The sequence below is a fragment of the Lichenostomus cassidix genome, chromosome W, assembly GCF_008360975.1.
Source record: "Lichenostomus cassidix isolate B80296 chromosome W, HeHo_3.0, whole genome shotgun sequence".
Classification (NCBI taxonomy): domain Eukaryota; kingdom Metazoa; phylum Chordata; class Aves; order Passeriformes; family Meliphagidae; genus Lichenostomus; species Lichenostomus cassidix.
In genome coordinates this window covers 21,807,284-21,829,644 of record NC_139510.1, presented here as the reverse complement: position 1 = coordinate 21,829,644, position 22,361 = coordinate 21,807,284, and the positions used below count along the sequence as shown (strand labels likewise).

General features: G+C 44.7%; 1 protein-coding gene across 1 annotated transcript in view; it reads left to right on the top strand.

Annotated features, from left to right (window-relative positions):
* The window catches only part of LOC146425684 (zinc finger SWIM domain-containing protein 6-like), a 275,081-nt gene that overhangs the window by 121,089 nt on the left and 131,631 nt on the right, over positions 1-22,361 (top strand). Inside the window, exons 2-3 of the mRNA XM_085041575.1 lie at positions 1,555-1,911; positions 21,749-21,897. Coding sequence (XP_084897701.1) covers positions 1,555-1,911; positions 21,749-21,897 — 506 coding nt within the window. The remainder of the gene's footprint in view (positions 1-1,554; positions 1,912-21,748; positions 21,898-22,361) is intronic.

The window sequence follows — 22,361 nt, the reverse complement described above, 5'->3', positions numbered from 1 at the left end:
GCCAAGAGCAGGAATGCCAAGTATGCCTGGGCTTCTTCATCCTCCCCCCTTTTGTTTCTGTGCACTTTACAGCTCGCTGCCTCTTCAAATCTAACTACTTTAACTGATAAACATTATCTTGCAAAAATCAAGAGTCTCTGTCTATGACTTAATCAGGGTAGAGTATCAAATTTCTGTAGTTGAATGTAATCCAAACTGTGATACTGACTGCACAACCTGCTCTGAAATGCACAGCATAAACAAATGGAAAAAATTAGATTTTCCTCTTAATTTCCAGTAGATTTAAGAGTTTCTTAAAAACAATTTGAGCTGCAATATTTTGGACTAGAGCTATGTATATATTTCTTTTTTTCCACCTTATTTTCATGTGATACTGCTTCCTACAACACACTTTTCTTGAAATACAAGAATACTAAATCAGTTTTGGACTTTGAGGGAGTGTGGATTTATATCATTTCCATTATAAGCAGTTAATGTAAACCACCTTACTTGTAATATCCATTCGAGATTTGATGTGTGCAGTCTGTTCAAGTGTAATACTAATAATATATAATTTGTTCGTATTGCTTTGTATCTATAACTCTGACTTAATGCTTGAACCAAAAATCAGAGTCCTGTTTACATAAAATCCAAAAGAAACACCCAAAATCTGCAGTGATAAAGTATTGAGAGCCAAACCTGGGCCTTCATGTTGGGAAAACAGACATGGGTTCAGGTCTGATCTTCAGAGAATAGCATTTGAGACCTTGGTTCAACAGGGTGCTCTGTGGAGTAGTGGCTGAAGTGAAAATCTTTCTTATGGTATACCATACCTTCTTAAAATATAAGAAAACCCAGTTCTTTTGCCTTGTGCTTTATCATGCCAAGTGGAAATGCACACTTCTGAAGCAGTGTGTGCATGTCCCATTCACTATTATAAATCTGACCTCCTGTGTATTGGTAACTGCAGCAGTTTCCATTTCCCAAGAGCTACACAAACATAGCTGCCCTACCAGATTGCTTGGGTTGATGATGAGCTTTAGCATCAGCTCAGTGGTAGGAGAGGTGAAAGCAATGGGGTTAAGTGACTTATGTCAGTGAATCAGTGGCAGAGTTGAGATTACGACCAGGGTTTGTGCCACTAGAGTGCACTACTTTCCTCTTACTTATTGAAAGAATCGGTAAATTTGCTGGTAGATGCAGACTCTAGTGCGAGGTTTGGAAAATTGCTGCCAGCTTGCTGAACTACTGGGAGTTTCACATTGGTCTTAATTGGATGCAACTCTGCTTCTGCTGCTATCATTTACCAAGTAACTTTTTCTTACTATCAAAATTTTATGAATGTTGTGATGGAATGGCAAAGAGGCTTGTAAACTAGCTCCTTTTGATTTTATTGGATATGAAAAGGGTATGACAGAAAAGACAGGGTTCATCATATTTGTAATTAAAGCAAGTTCTTTGAGATATATTCTTTCTCAGAAATACATGACTTTTGCTTGATTACTTAAAGGTTTTCAATAATGAGATATGGTATTTTATTTAAGAATGTAAGTCCTCCTTTTTTTCCCTTCACAGGTTTCCACTTGAGTGGCACCGTGACGGACCCTGCAATGCAATCGGAGCCAGAAACTGTTTGCAATGTAGCTATCAGTTTTGATCGTTGCAAGATTACCTCAGTGACCTGTAGCTGTGGAAACAAGGACATATTTTACTGTGCCCATGTTGTGGCACTTTCTTTATACCGGATCCGCAAGCCAGATCAGATCAAACTGCATCTTCCCATTTCAGAGACACTGTTTCAAATGAACAGAGACCAACTACAAAAATTTGTACAGTATTTGATCACAGTGCACCACACAGAAGTTTTGCCAACTGCTCAGAAATTAGCAGATGAAATTCTTTCTCAGAATTCAGAAATCAATCAAGTCCATGGTAAGTTTGATGCTTGTTCTTTTGTTTCATTGCCTCTCTGGTTTTTGAGATTATTTTTTTTGTGGCACTCAGGAGTGTGACCTCCTGAAGTCCCTTCCAACCTAATTACTTTGTAATTTTTATGGCGTTTACATTATGGTATTGCGGTCAGTTAATCACACGTTGTTTCTGCCACTGCTTTCTTCTCAGAGGGAGGACTCCTCATGTTAACATAGGGTTAAAATGTTTCTAAAATCGGGATAGTTAAAATAGGCTTTGGGAATGCGGGTAGGTAAGAACTGCATGTACGGGCTCAGGGTGACATGAACACGAAGATTGTTTAGAAAATGTCAGGGATTGTTTCAGCTAATTCATGCGGATTCACACCTGCAAAATAAATCAGAAATATTGTGGGAGGCTTAAAGTCATGCTTGGGGGAAAACAATGGAACAATATTAAGTTGATGATTAACATATGATCATACCACTGTTTCGTAAGGGAAAAGTATAAAATGTATTAGCTTCAGATCAATGTCGAAGTCAGATTTGGGTATCTCACCCCTGTCTTCCTGAGCTCGAATAAAAGGCACCTGCACATAACCTTCGTGATTATGTGTTATCCATGCTAACACTCACACTCTTGACCTGCTTCAATGTGGGGCCCCTCTGTCCTGGTTATGGAAGTAGAGGGCCAGTTTAACACTATGTGGGCGTAAACCAAACTGTGTATTTTACTGCCCTCTATGTCATTTCTGACAAACTGTTAATGATGAGTTGTTTGCAGTAGCTCGTCACTTCAGGCTATAAGATGGGTGTTAAATGAGATAAGGAAAAAGAGGTAAACCCTGCAAGGCAGGGTGGTGTTTCTTTTTCTTCACACCAATGACTCAGCTGTGATAACTCCCTCCGGGGAAACACCAGCACAGTCACACCCATCCTGAGAGGGTCACCACTACTAATGGGCCATAATGGATTCAATGGCACCAGCAGAATAGGTAGCTGCAATGACTCACAGGATTATATCATTCCATTGTGAAACTCCCCACCCTGGGGAAGGTACTGAGCATTTCCACCCAAACCTAAGCATATATAATCTCTGGTCTTGGGGATTTGGGACACCACCACCACTTGACAGATCCAGAGGAGGACCAAAACTTCCATGGGACCACTGCTTCCGACTGCAACCATCACTTCAACAGGAGTGCAATCACCACTTGATAGGACTGCGACCACCACCCTGATCAACAGGGTGCCAGGTTGTACTCTGACTTTTGTTGTTTAAGCCAGTTTGCTGTGTATCATTGCATTTATTGTAATCTTTTTATTAAATTGCAACTCTGACCTGAAATCTCTTTTAAGGTAATTGACTGTGGTTCATTTTTCCCTTCAGTTTACTTTCATACCAGCACACCCTCCTTATACCCTAAAGACCCTAGAAGTAAAACAACACACTTTTGAGATAATATTAACATAGGAGATAATATAAAAGCTGGTCTTTATTAGAGGCCTCCAAGGGGCAGATATGGAAAAATATCCACACAAACCCACCCCTCACGGGGTGAATATGGTTTTATAAGTTTAGCAAATTAGCATATTTGAAAAATCACCAATGAGGACCACAAGAGGTAAGGTAATTTTCCCCCGGTTAAACCCTCTCCGGAGCCCCCCCCCTTGGTACTAGCTGTACCTTGTTCATGAAAATGTGTCTCTGTCTTGGGGTGATGTTATGATAATCCTGTTGAGGCACGGATGAACTCCACAACTCCAATAATTATGAAGTGGTATGTGTTTATTCCAGCGCTGTGGTGCACGGGGGGGTAGCCCCTCCAAAAGCATGCACGCCTCAGCAGCACTTCACTGGGTTTATATTAGATTACAGGTTACATATGCATGAAGTTACACAAAGTCCCTATACATATTCATTACCTATCCCCACTCCGTATTATAATGAGCTCAAAGTTCATTTAAATATGCTCACGCAGGTGCAGTGCCATCTGATTGATTGTGGGCGAGGGTCCCAGTGGTGGTGGGGGATGAAGTTAGTAGTCTTCTTCAGGATAAACTCTTCACCCTGTTTCCTTGTGCATGCTCTTTAACTTCTTGGTCCAAGTCCAAACCTTAGAGCTGGCTTGAGCTAGTCCTGGGGTCCAAGAGCAGGATGTTCGGTCACAGTGGATAATTTTTATCAATTATTTGGTCTTCTGTATCTATCCTTTTGCTAGGTAGGCACAAAATCATTAAGCAAATATTATTTTCAGCCGGCAGCTCCTAGTAAATAATTTTCCAACCTCTGGCCTCTTAAATCAGTTCCAGAAGATTATTATCCAACTTCTAGCCCACCCTAAATCAGTAACTTCTAGCCCCCCTTAATCACTGTATCCCCTATTGTCTGCTTTATGCCCAAAAATGGATTCCTGTAGCTTTAAACTGCGTCCAGCAGCCGAGAGAAGCTCTGCCAGCGCGGATTGTTTTGAAACTCTTCCCCAGGTTTCTCGGCCTTGGAGTGGGGGAAGCGGGGGGGTGGGGGGGTGGCATTCTTGGGTTCTGCTTCCAGCTGCTGCTAGCTAGGCTGCTTGCTTCTGCTAGCTGCTTGGTTTGTTAGCTAACGAGAAGCTTTTCCTGGGACTGCCAGAGCAATCCTTGACTTCTGCTTTCCTTCTTGGACTGTTCAGCTTGCTTTTTTGTTCAACATCAGACAACCCCTGGGGAGACGGTTGGCACCCTGCAGGAAGCTGCCGGAGCTACTCAGTCCTGCTACTGGATCTTGGGAGGGGCTAAGCCAGTGAAAAAAGGAAAGAACTCTAAAATCCATCAGCTGTCTTCGCAGGTTCAATATCCTTTTTCCATTTCCCCTGTGCCTTGCTGGGCACTTCATTTGTTTTGTTAGAGAAACAGGTTTGTTTCACTTTCATCCCAGAAATTTTTTTGTGGTGAGGGGAGGGAGTCCTAAAAAACTCTTTTCCTTTGGGGGAGGCATTCATTTCAGGACACTTTTCTCCTAAACTTATCTCCAACCCGAGACAGTCTCAAAGAGCTGTTTTCAACCTTGGTAGCCAGGGAAAACCGAGATAGGATAGGGGCCCCTGGAATGTGTTTTGTCTTTCTGCCTAGGAAAAGGGTATGGAAAACTACTGGGACTAGCTACTAATAGAATAATAGGCTACAGAGCTACAAATATATGTGTAAATAATACAGAGAATATATAAAAGAAAAAAAGGCAAAAATCAGTTGGCATCACTCCCCCAGGAAAGAGTTCTTCACAAACTTCTCCAATGTGACTCCTGACAAGCTACAGTTCTTGACAAACTGCTCTAGCATAGGACCCTTCCACGTGGTGCAGTCCTTCAGGAACAGGCTGCTCCAGTGTGATTCCCCCACAAGGTCACATGTCCTGCCACCAAACCTGCTCCAGCATGGGCTCACTCTCCACAGGGTCACAGGTCCTGCCAGGACCCTGCTCCAGCAGGGGCTTCCCATGGGGTCATAGCCTCCTTTGGGCACATCCACCTCCTTCAGCATGGGGCTCCTGCACAGGCTGCAGGTGGATCTCTGCATCCCCCATGGACTTGCGAGGACTGCAGGGGCACAGATGCCTCACCATGGTCTTCACCATGGGCTGCAGGGGAATCTCAGCTCTGGCACCTGGAACACCTCCTCCCCCTCTTTCTCCACTGCCCTTGTGAGGTGCAGATTGACTCCACAACTCAGATAGTTATGAAGTAGGTAAGCATTTATTCCAGCTGGGGTGCATGGGGGGTAGCCCCTCCAGAGACATGCACGCCATCAGCAGCACTTCACTAGGTTTATATTAGGTTACAGGTTACATATGCATAAAGTTACACAAAGCCCCTATACATATTCATTACCTATCTCTGCTTTGTATTATAATGAGTTCAAACGTCATTTAAATATGCTCGCGCAAGCGCAGTGTCACAGATTAATTGTGGGCGAGGGTCCCGAATGATTAATGAGGGTGAAGTCAGTAGTCTTCCTCAGGATGAACTCTTCACCCTGTTCCCTTGCACATGCTCCCTTGGTTCTTGGTCCAAGTCCAAGCCTTAGAACCAACTTGTACCAGTTCTGGGGTCCAAGGGCAGGATGTTCGGTCTCACTCAGTAGTTTTTCTCAATTATTTGGCTCTCTTGTCTATATCCTCCCCGATACTAGGTAGGCACAAAATCATTAAGCGAATAATAAATTGTCTTCAGCAAGCAAATCTTAGTAAATCATTATCCAATCTCTGGCCTTCTAAATCTGTTCAAAAATTATTATTGTTATCCAGCTTCTAGTTCTCTTAAATTAATAAATTCTAGTTCACCCTAAATCACTTGGTGTCTGCAGAGTTGTTCTTCTCACATATTCTCATTCCTCTCTATGCTGGCCCCAATTGCTTCTGTGTAGTAATTTCTTTTCCTTTCTTAAATGTGTTATCACAGAGGTGGTACTGCTTTCACTGATGGGCTCGGCCTTGGGCAGCAGTGGGTTTATCTTGGAGCTGACTGGCATTGGCTGTGATGGACATAGGGGAAGCTTCTGGCAGCTTCTCTCAGAAGCTACCCCTGTAGCTTCCCCGCTACCAAAACCTGGTCATGCAAACCCAATACACCTATAGAAGCTACTGTGGAAAAAATTAACTCTATCTCAGTCAAAACCATCACACCAATCCTTTCTTTCCATTTTCTTTTATTAGCACTGTTTGCTTCACAGTAGTTCCTGTTTTTCTTTAATGCTATGCACTATTGAACAGTTGTTATATTTTACCCAAGAGTTATGAAATGAAGCACAAGATGAAATGAATTATGTCCAAACTTTGAATCATTTGGGGAATCAAAGGCATAATGTTTTGTAATAAATAATTTTATCAGCTTTGTTCCTATATAATTATTATTTAGTATAATTCTGAACACACTAAGTTTATAAAATCAGTTACTATTCTGTTGTGAATCAACATACAACATTATTGATTTCTAGCTTGGACCATTCAATCTTTGCATAGTACACATGCTGGTAGTTGTAATTGTTTTCCCATATTGTCTTGATTCTGCCATGAGATTATATTTAATAAAAATATATTAATCTACATTTCACTTATATATTAAATTAAAAATATTTTTATAAAATTAAGTTCAAAAAATTCAGCATGGCTGAGTAAATAATGTGGCATGATTTCATTTGAAGATTAAAACAAATCTTGTGATACTTCAGAAATAAGGACCAGGGAAGTAGTTTACTTTGAAGATGATACATTCTGCTGTTATATTAACAAAAATTTGGAATCATAGAATCAGAGAATCATTAAGGTTGGAAAAGATCTCTGAGATCATGAAGTCCGACCTTTGAATGATCTCAACCTTGTCAACTAGACAATAGCACGAAGTGCCAAATCCAGTTGTTTCTTGAACACCTCCAGGGGTGGTGACTCCACAACTTCCCTGGGCAGCCCATTCCAATGCTTGACAACCCTTTCCATGAAGAAATTCTTTCTGCTGTCCAACCTGAACCTCCCCTGGCACAGCTTGAGGCCATGTCCTCTTGTCCTGTTGCTACTTGCCTGGGAGAAGAGACCTACTCCCACCTTGCTAGAACCTCCCATCAGGTACCTGTAGAGAGTGAGAAGGTCCCCCTGAACCTCCTTTTCTCTCACCAAACACCCCCAGCTCCCTCAGCTGCTCCGCATAGGACTTACTCTCTGGACCCTTCCACAGCTCTGTTGCCCTTCTATGGACACACTCTAGCACCTCAATATCTTTCTTGTAGTGAAGGGTCCAGAACTGAACACAGGATTTGACGTGCGGCCTCACCAGCGCCAAGTACAGAGGAACAATCACTTCCCTGGTCCTGATGGCCGCACTATTGCTGATACAGGCCAGGATGCCATTGGTCTCTTGGTCTCGTGGGCACACTGGTAGCTCATGTTCAGCCAGCTGTCGATCAGCACCCCCAGGTCCAGCCACATTTCCCCCAGCCTGTAGCACTGCATAGGGTTGTTGTGACCTAAGTGCAGGACCCAGCTCCCTTCGGCAGTCCTGTTGCTTGTTCAGATTGTGCCGAAAAGCCATGCTATGAAAAGCCAGTGTCCACAAAGGAGATAGAGGAGTCATGCAAACTTCAATCAAATAAAGGGACAGAGTCCACTAGGGAATACTGCATGGGGTCTTTCTCTTGGTTTTGGAGGACGCAGCCTTCTTTTACCCTAAACTCTTGGCTGCATGTTGCCCTCTTCCTTTCCCTATTGGCTGAGGTACTAGGAAGGTACAGCCTTCCCAAACCGCCTGCCACATATTCCCCATTGAACATGTATCATCATTTTCCCCCCAAAGTTCAGGCTATCTGGGTTCTGCAATAGACTTTGCATTGACCCATTTGTCCTATTACCCTAAAGTTCAGGAGTTCAAACTGTCTGGTCAAACTGTCTGGGTTCTGTAACAAACTTGTGCAGCTTCATGTTTATAGAGATATTAAGACCCATTTCAAAGACATTAACACCCATTTCTCCTAAAGATCCTCACCCATCGAGTCATTTGTAAAGACATTAGCACCCATCTTTCCTATCAAGATAGTTCCCATCCCAGATCTTTAGAAGAAAAGCATCAGTGTAGAAATCCTATCTGTTGCTCAAGAATGATGGGTGTGCTAGAGGGAAAGGAAGCAGACTAGATCAATCGGGGTGTTCACCTTGTTGAGTGTGATAAATACATATCATAATGTTGGCTTTTTGCAAATTATTCAATGGATATTATGTGTATAATTTTAATTATTTTTTTACAAAGGTAGCCTTGCTGTGAAAAATAGCTGTGTAACGATGACTGTCTTTCTTTTTGGTGCTAGCTAAGCTTAGACGTAGTAGTGAAATACCTGTTATAGTTTTTGAACTGCCTGCTTGAACTGGATAACATCCCATGAACGGACCCTGCCACTGACATTCCAACATTCCACCTGTCGTCTGCAGGAACTACAATCTGGGAGTGATAACAGAATCAATTAAAGAGGACTGTACATGCTCCAAGGAGGCTTATCCAAGGAGGAACTAGGCTAAGCAGTTCCTGGAACATGCAAACTAGTTTGGAGAAAAGTTTGAATATGCATAATTGTTTATGAATATGTATTAGGCTGAAAGGTATGTAAAGGGTGTCTCTGTCCATACTGGGTGTGCTTTTTGGCTGAATGCCAAGCACCCAGTGCTGCACTTCTCCTTATATCTGTCCCCTATTGTCTTTTATTAAACTTTTAATTCTTAACAGGAGAGTGAACCTCGTTTTTCACATTGAGGAATACACCTAGGGCCAGTAGGTTGGTGTGTAGGTGCAGCACAAGCTGCAAGGTTTGCCCTGGATGGGGGAAATGGTTGGAGCCCCAGGCAACGAGCTGTGATCAGGCACCGACCCTTTGCCTAACTAAGGGCAAGCAGACCTGTGGTGGTGACCAGTCAATCACCCAGAAACCCTGCAGAAGCCAATGAACAATGAGAAGACCCCAGACCCAAAATCACCATTGGAATGGGTGCACAGACTGTAATACAAGTCTAGGGATTCTTTTGTTTGGATTGTCTCTCCAGAGGCACCAGTTCCAGCTGTTATTGTGTCACTGCACCATGATTAAGTTACTTCAAGGAACCAGAGGTCTGAGACTCTGCTATGATAAACCCAGGGTGGAGTTGGTGAGGAAACCTGGTCTAACTGTGTGTGGCATGTGTAGGGAGTCAAGTGGGGAACCTGTCAGCTCATTGGAGCCAACTGCTGTGAAGGGGCTTTGGTCCCAGCAATGAAAGTCTCAGGTCAATGGACAGACTGGGAAATTTCCTTAATGACCTGACTGTAAGTGAATGTAGTGATCTGGAAAAGTGCCTGGTTGAGAGATGTGGAGATGGTAATGTCTCGACCCCAAAACAAGAATAACATGGGCAGTGGGAGCTGAGGCTTCTCCGGCAGCAACACCAGGATGCCTGGCTTCTACTAGGGCTGCAAATAGGGTTTGGACTTGTGCCCAATCTGACATGCCATCTCTTTGCCTTGTTAGTTCATTGTTATTGCTGAAGACTGCCAATTATGTTGAAAGATCAGTGAATCACAAACTGTAGCTCATGCCAGTTACATGTATATTAAAAATTCTTTATACATTCTGGTTAAAAATTTTGATCATACTGAGTGTAGCCTATATATGATCTTGTGAGAAAATATTGCTCTGAGTCAGAAGTGCCTGTAGTACTGCGCAGAATAGCATTGTAGAGCTCAGACCCTCAACTCAGTGTCTTAAGCTTTTATGGACTTCTTACCCAGTGACATGAAAATAGCGCTGTGTGTTGGTTTTGCTTGGCCCAGTTTTTTGTAGTGGGGTGCCACAAAGATGGCTCCTGTTGTCACCGAAACTGTGGGGAAAACAAAAACCCTCCAACAACATTTTTAATGTTAGAGAGTCAAGGCAGTACTTTATTTTTGCACCAGGATGTTGTTCTGGCCAGGATGTGCCACAGAAATCATCTCATCCACACATAGCCCGGGTGTGCAGAGAGAATAATTTCATGACACATGGCTTCTACAAGATTTTTCAGATATTTTATACAATCAAAATACATAGAAATGTATTGCGTCAGTGTTCATTGGTCCAAAGTTGCATAGTTCTTAGTATTTGGTTTTCTATTGGACCTGGATTTCTTCACCTTTGATGTTAATTAGGTCTTTGTTCTTATTCCTCTTTTCCCAGACCAAGTGTGTCCGACTAGCCAGGGGTGTTATTTGGAGTTGATGGTCTGTTAATGACTGTTCAGAGCTGTTATCTCTTGTCTTCTGTGCTACTCCCAGTCTGTTGAGATGCTAAATTCATCAGACCCCACCTGGTGGAACAATGCCCTGGAAAGAAACTTAAAATTCATTTTCCTGGGGCAAAGGCAAAAAAACCCGTTGACTAAAGTAATAATAATAAAAAAAAAATTAAACTGGTATGTTTTCCAACAATTTGAGAAGCTTCTGGAAGCTTCCACCATGTCCAGAAGAGCCAATCTCTGATGGCTCTGAAGATGATGGACATGCCGCTGGCCAAGGCTGGGCCAGTTGGAGAGGTTGGTTATGCCTCTGTGATAACATATTTAAGAAGAAATCAAAACAAAGGGGGACACACAGTTTTTCTAGCCAGAGAAGGAGGAGGAGGTGAGAACATGTGAGGGAAACAACATGGAGACCCCAAGGTCAGTGGAAAAAGAGGGGAGGAGGTGCTCCAGGTGCCAGAGCCAAATTTCCATTCCAGGCCGTGGTGATGACCATGGTGAAGCAGGCTGTTCCCCTGCAGCCCATGGGGTCCACGGGGGATGCAGAGATCCACTTGCAGCCCATGGAGGTGAAAAAGAAGTGGTCAAATAGAAAACCCAAATCTATTTACACTTCAACCATCCTTATTTCTTTGATCTTTTGCCCCTTCCATCAGCACCGCGCCCGTCCAGGGCTGAAGGCTGATAACAGTTCTGGCCTTGTGGAGTCCCTTAATCTTATCAAGATAAAAGGGGGCAAAAGGAATCCTTTTGAAATTGAGCACAAGAAATCGCTAATAATATTAATGACTTATGAGAAGTAATTTGTATAACCACTCCTATCCTGGGGAATGTAATGAATATTCATGAATTTTACCTATAACACTGTGCCTTTGGAGGTACTGGTGTGTGTGTTTGGCGGAGAGAATTCCCCACACATCCGGTGCACTGAATAAAGCAAATACCCACTTCTCTGACTTGGTCTCTGAAGTGTCTCCAGGCTCAATTGGAGTGAATCAGAGGAGGTGCCCACGCTAGAGCAGGTGGATGCCTGGAGGAAGCTATGATCCAGTGGGAGTCCTAGTGGAGAGAGAGGGCCCTTGGTTCCAGGCTGCAGCAGCCTTTCCTAGGAGGACTGCACCCTGTGGATGAGGAACCCATGCCGCAGCAGTTTTGGGATGACTGTCTGCCCATGTGTCGGGGGGTTGGGGACACTGGAATTTTTTCTCCATCCCTGTTACTAAGCAACAAATAGCTGGGTGATTAGAGCCATCAACTCTTTTGTAAGAGACAAAAGGGGTGTGCTGGGCAGGGCAGGAGAAGGAAGGATCTGTCTGTTGGAATTGGCACTCTCTCGTGGTCGGACAACTTGGAAGAGAAGCTGCTCTTTGCTTCTGGCTGGGACCGCAAGAAAATCCAACTGTGCTCTGTTTTCTCCTCCTGGCTGGGTGAGCTTTGATTCAACCTCTTTTCCACTGGGAAGTGCGCACTTCCCCAGCTGCGTTTTCTTGCAGCAGCTGCCGGGGAGCCTGGCTTTGCCACACGAGACCACGGCGTCTGCTGTGACTGCAGAAATCCTTGCTACCTCTCTGGCTAGCCAGGGAGAGCCAGCTCCTGCCCCTGCTGCTCCGCTCGCTGCTCCAAACTGCCCTGCCTGCTCTTTAGCCTGCCCGCCATTACCAGCTGCCTGAGGCTGACCTGACTCTGCTCAGCAGCACCACCTGCAGCCACTCGGCAGTCATTGCACCTGCCCTGCCTGGCCGGGAGCTCAACAGCGTCCCTGCTGCTTGCGACTGTGATTACACCGCACCAGAAAGTCATCTGCTATTGGTTTCTGGTTCTATTTGTGGTTGTTATTATTGTCATTGCTTGTTTATAGATACTAGTAAAGAACTGTTATTCCTTTTCCCATACCTTTGCCTGAAAGCCCATAATTTCAAAATTAAGATAATTCAGAGGGAGGGGAAATCACATTCTCTGTCCTAAGGGAGGGTTCAACCTCTCTTAGCAGACACCTGTCTTTCAAACCAAGACACCATGGGAGGAGGCTCATGTTGCAGCAGGTGTGTGTGTGCTGCTGCTTGTGAGATGGACCCACGCTGGAGGAGTTTGCAGAGAACTGTCTCCCGTGGGAAGGACCCCATGGCGTAGCAGGGGAAGGACTTCTCTCCCTGAGCGGCGGAAGAAGATCTTGGTGATGAACTGACAGAAACCCCCATCCCCTTGTGAAAAACACGCTTCACTCTCCTGTTGAAATTTAAAGGGTTTAATAAAAGACAATAGGGGACACCAATAAAGCAAAGAAACAGCGCTGGGTGCTTGGCTCCAAGCCAAGAAGCACACCTGCCAGTGAGGGAGTCGTCTTAAATACTCTTTGTATTGCATCAGCCTTATGCATATTCAAACTTTTCTCAAAACTACTTTGCATGTTCCAATAACTATTTTACATGGCTCCTCCTTGGTCCTGCCTTTTTAGAGCATGCGCTTTTTCGGCTGTGGTTTCTTCCAGTCTTGGTTATCAAAGCTGTGGTTTCTTCCAGTCTTGGTTATTGCCTCCCAGTTTGGGCTTGGTTCTGTAGTCTTTGCATATGGTTACAGGCTGATAGTCAGGTATCAGGGGTAGGTCTTCTTTTTGGGTGTTATCCAGTCAAGCAGGTGGTGTGGTTAGTAAAGGAAAGTTCTTTAAACTACTTTTATTAGTTTTCACTATAATATTGAAATCTAGTTCATAACAGAAATTAAAACATTGGTTATATACCTCTATCTTTATGACAAGACTACTTCTATAAAACCATACACACAATGAATATCTACGAAAGCCAACACTATATTAGGATATATTTATAACACCCTGTTTCCCTGCACTATTAGCAAGAAGGAGGGAGGGGTTGGGGGGGAAGAACAGTGTCTTAAGGGCTTATGTTGCTGTAAAGGAACCCTGTTCAAAGAATCCGCAGTAGCTGTGTTGAAATTTAACCTTGTAGCGCAAACTGACTGATGAGTTTTTTAATAATATGTAAACAGTTATGGAAAGAATTTGGTTTTTTCCCTAAATAGGGAAGTGCAACTGAGAAATCTTAGGCTTTTTTTTAACACAAGTTAAAAGTAGCCATACTATCACCAACAACTGGGAAATAAACTTTCCAATCAGTTTGTTAGGTTAGAAAGTTGGCATTGCTTTATTCAGCGCTGAGGTACATGGGGAATCAATCCACTTATAATGTACACTAATTATAAAAACTTAACTATTTATACATTTTAGCAAACAAAGGAATTAGTATTCATTGGCTACAAGTTACATAGTTCTACTAATTGGAATTCTATCTTCTATTGGTTAATGATTTCTTCCTTCTCGTGCTAATTAGTCCATATTTTCAGTCTTTTTATTATTTTTTTCCCAGATAGGGAGAGTTTCAGTACAATTGCTGAATTGTCTTTGTTAGTTTCTTCCTTATCTCTGGTTTCTGCAAAATGTCCTTTTGGTCTATAAATTCTGCATTCCTGGTGTCCAGTTCTCAGCAATATATCTCTCTCCCAGGCTTTAACTTCCTCCCCCAAGTCTGAGAGCACCAAATCATGTCAAGTGCTAACTTTAATTGTTTTTCTAATACATGGACATCACCCAGAGCTCGCCTGTCAGCCACTACCTGTTTCACTGATTAAATCTCCCCTCTTGTTGATTAGGTCTTAACATTTTCCCCCACTACTGCATAGACTCCTTTTTAAAGAAATATAACTAGTTCGGTAACAATGCCAAGATTATTTAAAGATAAATCTCCTTTGAAGTGAGGGATAAATATGTGTGTTTTGTATATTGGTACTTTTATATATTTCATTTTCACAGGTCTTTCCTCTGTTTTAGAGCAATTAAATATTTAAACTATTTGCAAGGTGATACTGCAAACCTGGGTCTGTTCAACAACTGCACTGCTTGATCTCATGTGGCTTGATTTCCCTTTTAATTTAGTTTTTTGCAACTGAAAACTTATCAGCATGTGTTACATGTAGCTGACTGAATTAAAAATCCCTTAAAACTAACAGTAAAGATGGAAGCACTCCCAGAAGGGCAAGTTTCTCATTCCTTGGGTTTTGTACTGTCTTGGACTTGATTCCTGTCTTCTGAGACAGTCTTATGGTTACTGTTGAAGGCAGAAGAGTTCTTTCACATCTTCAAAGACATAATTTCTTATTAATCTAAAAAAATATATGGACAACAGTACAATTTTGACAGCTGTAGGCTCTGATGTTGGAGGCATTTTAGGAAGTTGCTGAGCTGAAAGACTTTTTTTTACTCTCAGCAACTAGTAGACAAGACATCCCTCTGACCCTCTAAATCTTCCAGTTGTATTTTCATTGAATAAAGATTCTAGCATTCTCTGCAACTCCTTAAAAGATTCACCTACATGGCAGAGCTGTTATTGTGAAATAAAGGCTTAAATCGATAGAATCAATGTTTCTAAACATCTGAAGAGTTGTAGCTATCTTTGCTTTTTATGTTGTATTGGTTTGAAAACAAACCAGTGGGAGATCACAAGTCAAGATTGAAATTAAAAATAAGTGAAATAATACAAGGAAAAAGCACTGACAAAGTCAGATACAACCTAACACCCTGTTAGGGTGGTGGTAGCAGTCCGACTGAAGTAGTCCAGTTGAAGCGGTGATCCTGTGAAGGTCTAGTCTCCAGCTGAAGATCCAGTGTAGCTCTTGTCCTCTGGGAACCCAGTAGACAGGGCTAGCTCAGGCAGTTCCAAGGCTAGGTTATATCCAGGTGGGAACACCTGGCTCCTCCCTCCTCGGCAGAGCATCTCACAATGGGATGAGATAAGTCCATGAGTCACACGGTGGGTCCCTGATGGCCCATTGTCTGTCATGCGGGGTGGGTCGTTAGCAAGTGATAATAGCTAACGGATGGCCCATTGCCTGTCATCCGGAGTGGGTGATAGCAGCTAATGGCCCACAGCTGGTGGTAATAGAATACTTAACTACATCAATATTGCAACCTAGGACATTATCCACCCCTTATTCTATTACCATCTACAGAGTTCTCACTTAAGATAAGGTCTCCTTGTGGGACACAACGGGTTTCTCCATCTGCCTGCATCACCCACCAAGTATAACCAGGTCCTTGGGCAAAAACCACTCCACGGATGGGTTTGCCTTTCCCTGACGTGGGACTAATCCAAACAGTCTTTCCTAAAAAACCTCTTACGTGTACCACAGGGACTTTATCTCCATCCACTGTGTGCAAAGGTTCGGACTCGGCAGGACCGGCTCGATTGATAGAACCTCTTGTGTTAACCATCCAGGTGGCCTTTGCTAAGTTCAGTTCCCAATTTTTGAAGGTTCCCCCGCCAAGTGCCTTCAAAGTGGTCTTAAGTAGTCCGTTGCACCGTTCAACTTTCCCGGCAGCTGGTGCATGATAGGGGATGTGGTATATCCATTCAATTCCGTGTTCTCTAGCCCAGGTGCTTATGAGGCCATTCTTGAAATGGGTTCCATTGTCAGACTCGATTCTCTCTGGGGTACCATGTCTCCACAGGACTTGCTTTTCCAGACCCAAGATGGTGTTCCGGGCAGTAGCATGAGGCACAGGGTAGGTCTCTAACCATCCTGTGGTTGCTTCCACCATGGTCAGCACGTAGCGCTTTCCTTGGCGGGTTTGGGGAAGTGTGATGTAGTCAACTTGCCATACTTCCCCATACCTGTAATTTGACCATCGTCCACCATACCACAGAGGCTTCACCCGCTTGGCCTGTTTGATTGCAGCGCTAGTCTCACAGCTGTGGATGACCTGTGAGATGTTGTCCATGGTCAAGTCCACCCCTCGGTCACGAGCCCACCTGTATGTCGCATCTCTCCCTTGATGACCAGAGGCATCATGGGCCCAAAGAGCTAGAAATAATTCTCCTTTGTGCTGCCAGTCCAGATCCACCTGTGACACTTCCACCTTGGCAGCTCGGTCCACCTGCTCGTTGTTACGATGCTCTTCATTAGCCCGACTCTTGGGTACATGTGCATCCATGTGTCGAACTTTCACAGTCAGCTTTTCTGCCCGGGCGGCGATGTCCTGCCAAATCTCAGCGGCCCAGATGGGTTTTCCTCTGCGCTGGCAGTTAGCCTTTCTCCAGCGATCTAACCATCCCCACAGTGCATTGGCTACCATCCAAGAGTCGGTGTAGAGATAAAGCCTCGGCCATTTCTCTCGTTCGGCAATATCCAAAGCCAGTTGGATGGCTTTAAGCTCTGCGACCTGGCTCGATCCACCTTGTCCCTCGGTAGCCTGTACAGCTTGTCGTGTGGGGCTCCACACTGCAGCTTTCCATTTTCGATCTGCGCCTACAATTCGGCAGGACCCATCGGTGAAGAGGGCATAGCGTCTTTCACTCTCCGGCAGCTTGTTATACGGGGGTGCTTCCTCGGCATGTGCTACTTGCTCCTCTACTTCTTCTGAAGATAATTTAAAAGTCTCACCTTCAGGCCAGTTTGTTATGATTTCCAGAATCCCTGGGCAATTCGGGTTTCCAATACGGGCGCGCTGTGTGATGAGGGCAATCCATTTGCTCCACGTGGCATCAGTGGCATGGTGAGTAGAGGGAACCCTTCCCTTGAACATCCACCCCAGCACTGGCAGTCGAGGTGCAAGGAGAAGTTGTGTTTCTGTGCCGATCACCTCTGAGGCGGCTTGGACTCCTTCGTAAGCTGCCAAGATTTCTTTCTCGGTGGGAGTGTAGTTGACTTCAGACCCTCTGTAACTTCGACTCCAGAATCCTAGTGGTCGACCTCGGGTCTCACCAGGCACCTTCTGCCAAAGGCTCCAGGACAGACCATGGTTCCCGGCTGCAGAGTAAAGCACATTCTTTACCTCTGGTCCTGTCCTGACTGGTCCAAGGGCTACCGCATGAGCGATCTCCTGTTTGATCTGGGTGAAGGCTTGCTGCTGTTCCGGGCCCCAGTGGAAATCATTCTTCTTGCGGGTTATGAGGTAGAGAGGACTCACGATCTGGCTGTACTCAGGGATGTGCATTCTCCAAAAGCCTATGGCGCCTAGGAAAGCTTGTGTCTCCTTCTTGTTGGTTGGTGGAGACATCGCGATGATCTTATTGATGACCTCAGAAGGAATCTGACGCCGTCCATCTTGCCACTTTACTCCCAGGAACTGGATCTCTTTGGCAGGTCCCTTGACTTTGCTCTTCTTGATGGCGAAACCGGCTTCCAGGAGAATTTTGATGATTTTCTCTCCTTTCCCAAATACTTCCGTTGCTGTGTCCCCCCACACAATGATGTCATCAATATACTGCAGATGTTCTGGAGCCTCACCCTTTTCCAGTGCAGCCTGGATCAGTCCATGGCAGATGGTGGGACTGTGCTTCCAGCCCTGGGGCAGTCGGTTCCATGTGTACTGCACACCTCTCCAGGTGAAAGCAAACTGAGGCCTGCACTCTGCTGCCAGAGGAATGGAGAAAAAGGCATTGGCAATGTCGATGGTCGCATACCACTTTGCTGCCTTGGATTCCAGCTCATACTGAAGTTCCAACATGTCCGGTACAGCAGCACTCAGTGGTGGTGTGACTTCAGTCAGGCCACGGTAATCCACCGTCAGTCTCCATTCTTCACTGGACTTACGCACCGGCCATATAGGGCTGTTAAAGGGTGAGTGAGCCTTGCTGACCACCCCTTGGCTCTCCAGTTCCCGAATCATCTTATGGATGGGGGCCACAGAGTCTCTGTCAGTGCGGTATTGCCGGCGATGCACTGTTGCTGTAGCAATTGGTACCCGCTGTTCTTTAATTCTCAGTAGTCCTACAGCAGACGGGTTATCTGAGAGACCAGGCAGGCTATTCAGTTGTCTTATGTCTTCTGTCTCTACGGCTGCTATCCCAAAAGCCCAGCGATGTCCCTTCGGGTCCTTGAAATATCCACTCCTGAGATAATCGATGCTGAGGATGCATGGGGCGTCTGGACCAGTCACGATGGGGTGTTTCTGCCACTCGTTTCCAGTTAAACTCACTTCAGCTTCCAGTACAGTCAGCTGCTGGGATCCTCCTGTCACCCCAGAAATAGAAATGGATTCGGTCCCCACATACCTGGATGGCATCAGGGTGCACTGAGCGCCAGTGTCAACCAAAGCCGTGTATCTTTGTGGGTCAGACGTGCCAGGCCATCGGATCCACACAGTCCAATAGATCCGATTATCCCTTTCCTCTACCTGGCTAGAGGCAGGGCTCCTCTAATCCTGTTTTTGGTGGACGATGTTCTTCTGTAGATGTGTTCCTGAGGTTCCTTCAAGAGGATCAGTCATATTATCATTTCCATTCTGTCGGGGGTTCTGTCCACAAGAGACTGGGGCAGTGTTGTACCTAGATGAGCTTCTTGAGGTGGATGTTTCTGTTTTCAATTCACGTACCCGGGCTGCTAAGGTGGAGGTGGGTTTCCTATCCCACTTCCTCATGTCTTCCCCATGCTCTTGAAGGAAAAACCAGAGGTCACGTCGTGGAGTTTGTTTTCTTTTCCTGACTGGAGTACGTCTGCTCCTGATGGCAGAGACTCGGGTTGGTTTTGGTGTGGCATGGAAAAATCTTTCTGTGAGCTCTTTCCTTAGTTTCTGATGGCTCTCTTCAATCAATCTCCGGACTTGCTCGGCCAGGTTTGTTTCTACCGATGAGACCTGGGTGCGTAGTGGGGTGGTGACAGTGTCTTCATAAATTCTCAGTTTGTTTGCTAACACGCCCACCTGGTCTTTGCCTTCCCTCCACTGCAATGTTGCCAGGTAACGAGAGTATATCTCTGGTCCGAGCCGCGCGAATCTTAGCCACATTTGTGAAGTGCACCGGACATTATCTGGGCTCTTGGGGAATCTCTCGTTGTCTGAAAAAATGATCTCTAGCACGGCCAATTCCCTCAGGCATCGGATACCTTGTTCTATTGTGTTCCATTTCCTTTGGTGCATCTGGAGGTCTTCTTTGCACAGGTATCTGTCCCGTACACTCAGCAGCAATCGCCGCCAGAGGCTGAGAGTTTCCTGGGTTTTCCCAATCCCCTGGTCAATGACCACATCCTGAGACAGGGATCCCAGTTGTCTGGCCTCACTTCCATCCAGAATAGTGTCATTAGCTGCAGCGTCCCAGATACGGAGCAGCCAGGTCAAGATGGACTCATTCGCCTGCCGGGTGAATTCCCTCCGTAGGTCACGCAGCTCCCCCAGGGATAGAGAGCGAGTGATGATCTCCGGCTCTGTCTCTTCTGCTTGGTGAGATGGTCCTGCCGCATCCTCATCAGTCGCTGTGCGGACTGACTTGCTCTTTGATTTCTTTTTCTGGACGGGGGCAACCGCTACTGGCTTTGGCTGTTCTGATTCGGCAATGGTCTGTGTTGAGACATTGACTGCTCCTTTGGTTCTTTTCCTCTTGCCTGCTGACTTGCTTCATTTCTCCTCCTCAAGAAGACAAAGTATTGTTCTGTTCTTCAGCATGAGGTAAACGGTGCTGGTCAAAGAAAACAGAACTAACAAAAAGATTATGCCATCCCTAGCATCCAGAGAGAACTCAATGTTGTCAAAAATGGCTGTGCCTGACCTGAAAGGCTGGAAGAAACTGCTCTCTCCTCCTAGCCCCAGAGGGTGGGTGCGATTGCTGATGAGATCCCAGACGAAGCAGCTCAGGTTAGGCCAGGCAGACAAAGTCGAGTATATATAACGAATGGTGTTCATCGCCTCACAGGTAACAATGCCATAGGCATAATAAACCAATAGAGCAATTCTCATGCCATTCCCTGGTCGCAACAGGAGCAATACGACGGGCAGATAGTATCCCATTTGAGGAAAAATATAGAGAGCGAGATACAGTACCCATATAGATAAGCCGAGCATCATGGTGCTAGGATTTCTGAGTTTCCCCAGGTCGTGCCCCACGTTGGGCGCCAAAATATGTATTGGTTTGAAAACAAACCAGTGGGAGATCACAAGTCAAGACTGAAATTAAAAATAAGTGAAATAATACAAGGAAAAGCACTGACAAAGTCAGATACAACCTAACACCCTGTTAGGGTGGTGGTAGCAGTCCGACTGAAGTAGTCCAGTTGAAGCGGTGATCCTGTGAAGGTCTAGTCTCCAGCTGAAGATCCAGTGTAGCTCTCGTCCTCTGGGAACCCAGTAGACAGGACTCGCTCAGGCAGTTCCAAGGCCAGGTTATATCCAGGTGGGAACACCTGGCTCCTCCCTCCTGGGCAGAGCATCTCACAATGGGATGAGATAAGTCCATGAGTCACAGGGTGGGTCCCTGATGGCCCATTGCCTGTCATGCGGGGTGGGTCATTAGCAAGTGATAATAGCTAACGGATGGCCCATTGCCTGTCATCCGAGTGGGTGATAGCAGCTAATGGCCCACAGCTGGTGGTAATAGAATACTTAACTACATCAATATTGCAACCTAGGACATATGTTCTCAGGACTTCTTTGATAGCAAGTTTTTACAAATCTGACCATATAATTTTCCTTCCCTGCCAGTATCCTCCTTTTAGTATTGGCTACAGAGGTTACATGATCTGGAATTTAAAAGTGATAGTGTGATGCATTTCGATTTCTAACATCTTCTCAAAACCTAACAGAGATAGAGATTACACAGTTGTGACAAGCCCAAAATCAAAATGTCAAGTTAACTGCAGTCTTGGGCATGCTTAAAATGCCTTACATCTGAGTATGGTGATGCACTACCCTTTTTCCCCTGACAGTCTAGATAAGTGCTTTTTGACCTTTTCAGTTAGAATACCTGTTTAAAATATCTAGTGAAGGTGCAGGTTTCTTCAGAAATATGTAGATTGTTAGATACTGAAAGAACTTGTTTTATTTTTGTCAGACTTTGGAAAAGGCCACAAGGGGAAAATCACTGATCTCAACTACAAAATTTTAGTTAGAGCAACCTGTGGCCAAAGCACTGCCTGATGTAAATCCAGTCACTTCAGTTGGCACTAGGCTAATTCAGGTAGAGTTGCTCTGAAATGACTGTGTGCTGATGACATTGCCTATTGTAAAAATGCTCCTTCGGAAGCACCACAATCTTACACAGCTGTAACTTATTTATGTTAATGCCTTTAGTACTTAATGACATCTTCTTGCTGTTTGCAGGTGCTCCTGACCCAACAGCAGGTGCTAGCATAGATGATGAAAACTGCTGGCATTTGGATGAGGAACAGGTCCAAGAACAGGTTAAACTCTTCCTCTCCCAGGGTGGATACCATGGATCAGGGAAGCAGCTCAATTTGCTTTTTGCAAAGGTATGTTGAGTGTTCAAACTTCCCGTTTTTCTGTCCCCTCACTCCCCCATCCAGTCTGTACTTGTTCAGGTCTTACTCAAAGTCCTGTTATTCTAAAACAAGACAAAGTCCTGGGAACATGATGGCAAGTTAATAATGCAACAGGATGCAATCTGGTGTGTCTTGAGATTAGTTTAAGGATATGAAGTAGCATTTCAACTGTCTGCAGCTTTGCTGTTCTCTTCCTTCCTAGCCTCAAAATGTTGGAGAGACTTGTAGAAATTATGGTCTTGCAGCATCTTGCATAATACACCTGTGGATTACTTGTGGAAGAAGTGTGTTTGCAGAATTGCAATGGGCTACTGAAACTAAAAATTGTTACAATTGGGAAGGCAGATTATTTTTTTCTACTTAAAAATTTCACATCAGATTTATAAATTATATTTCTTATTTAACAGAGATGGCATGTTTAACACTACAGCATA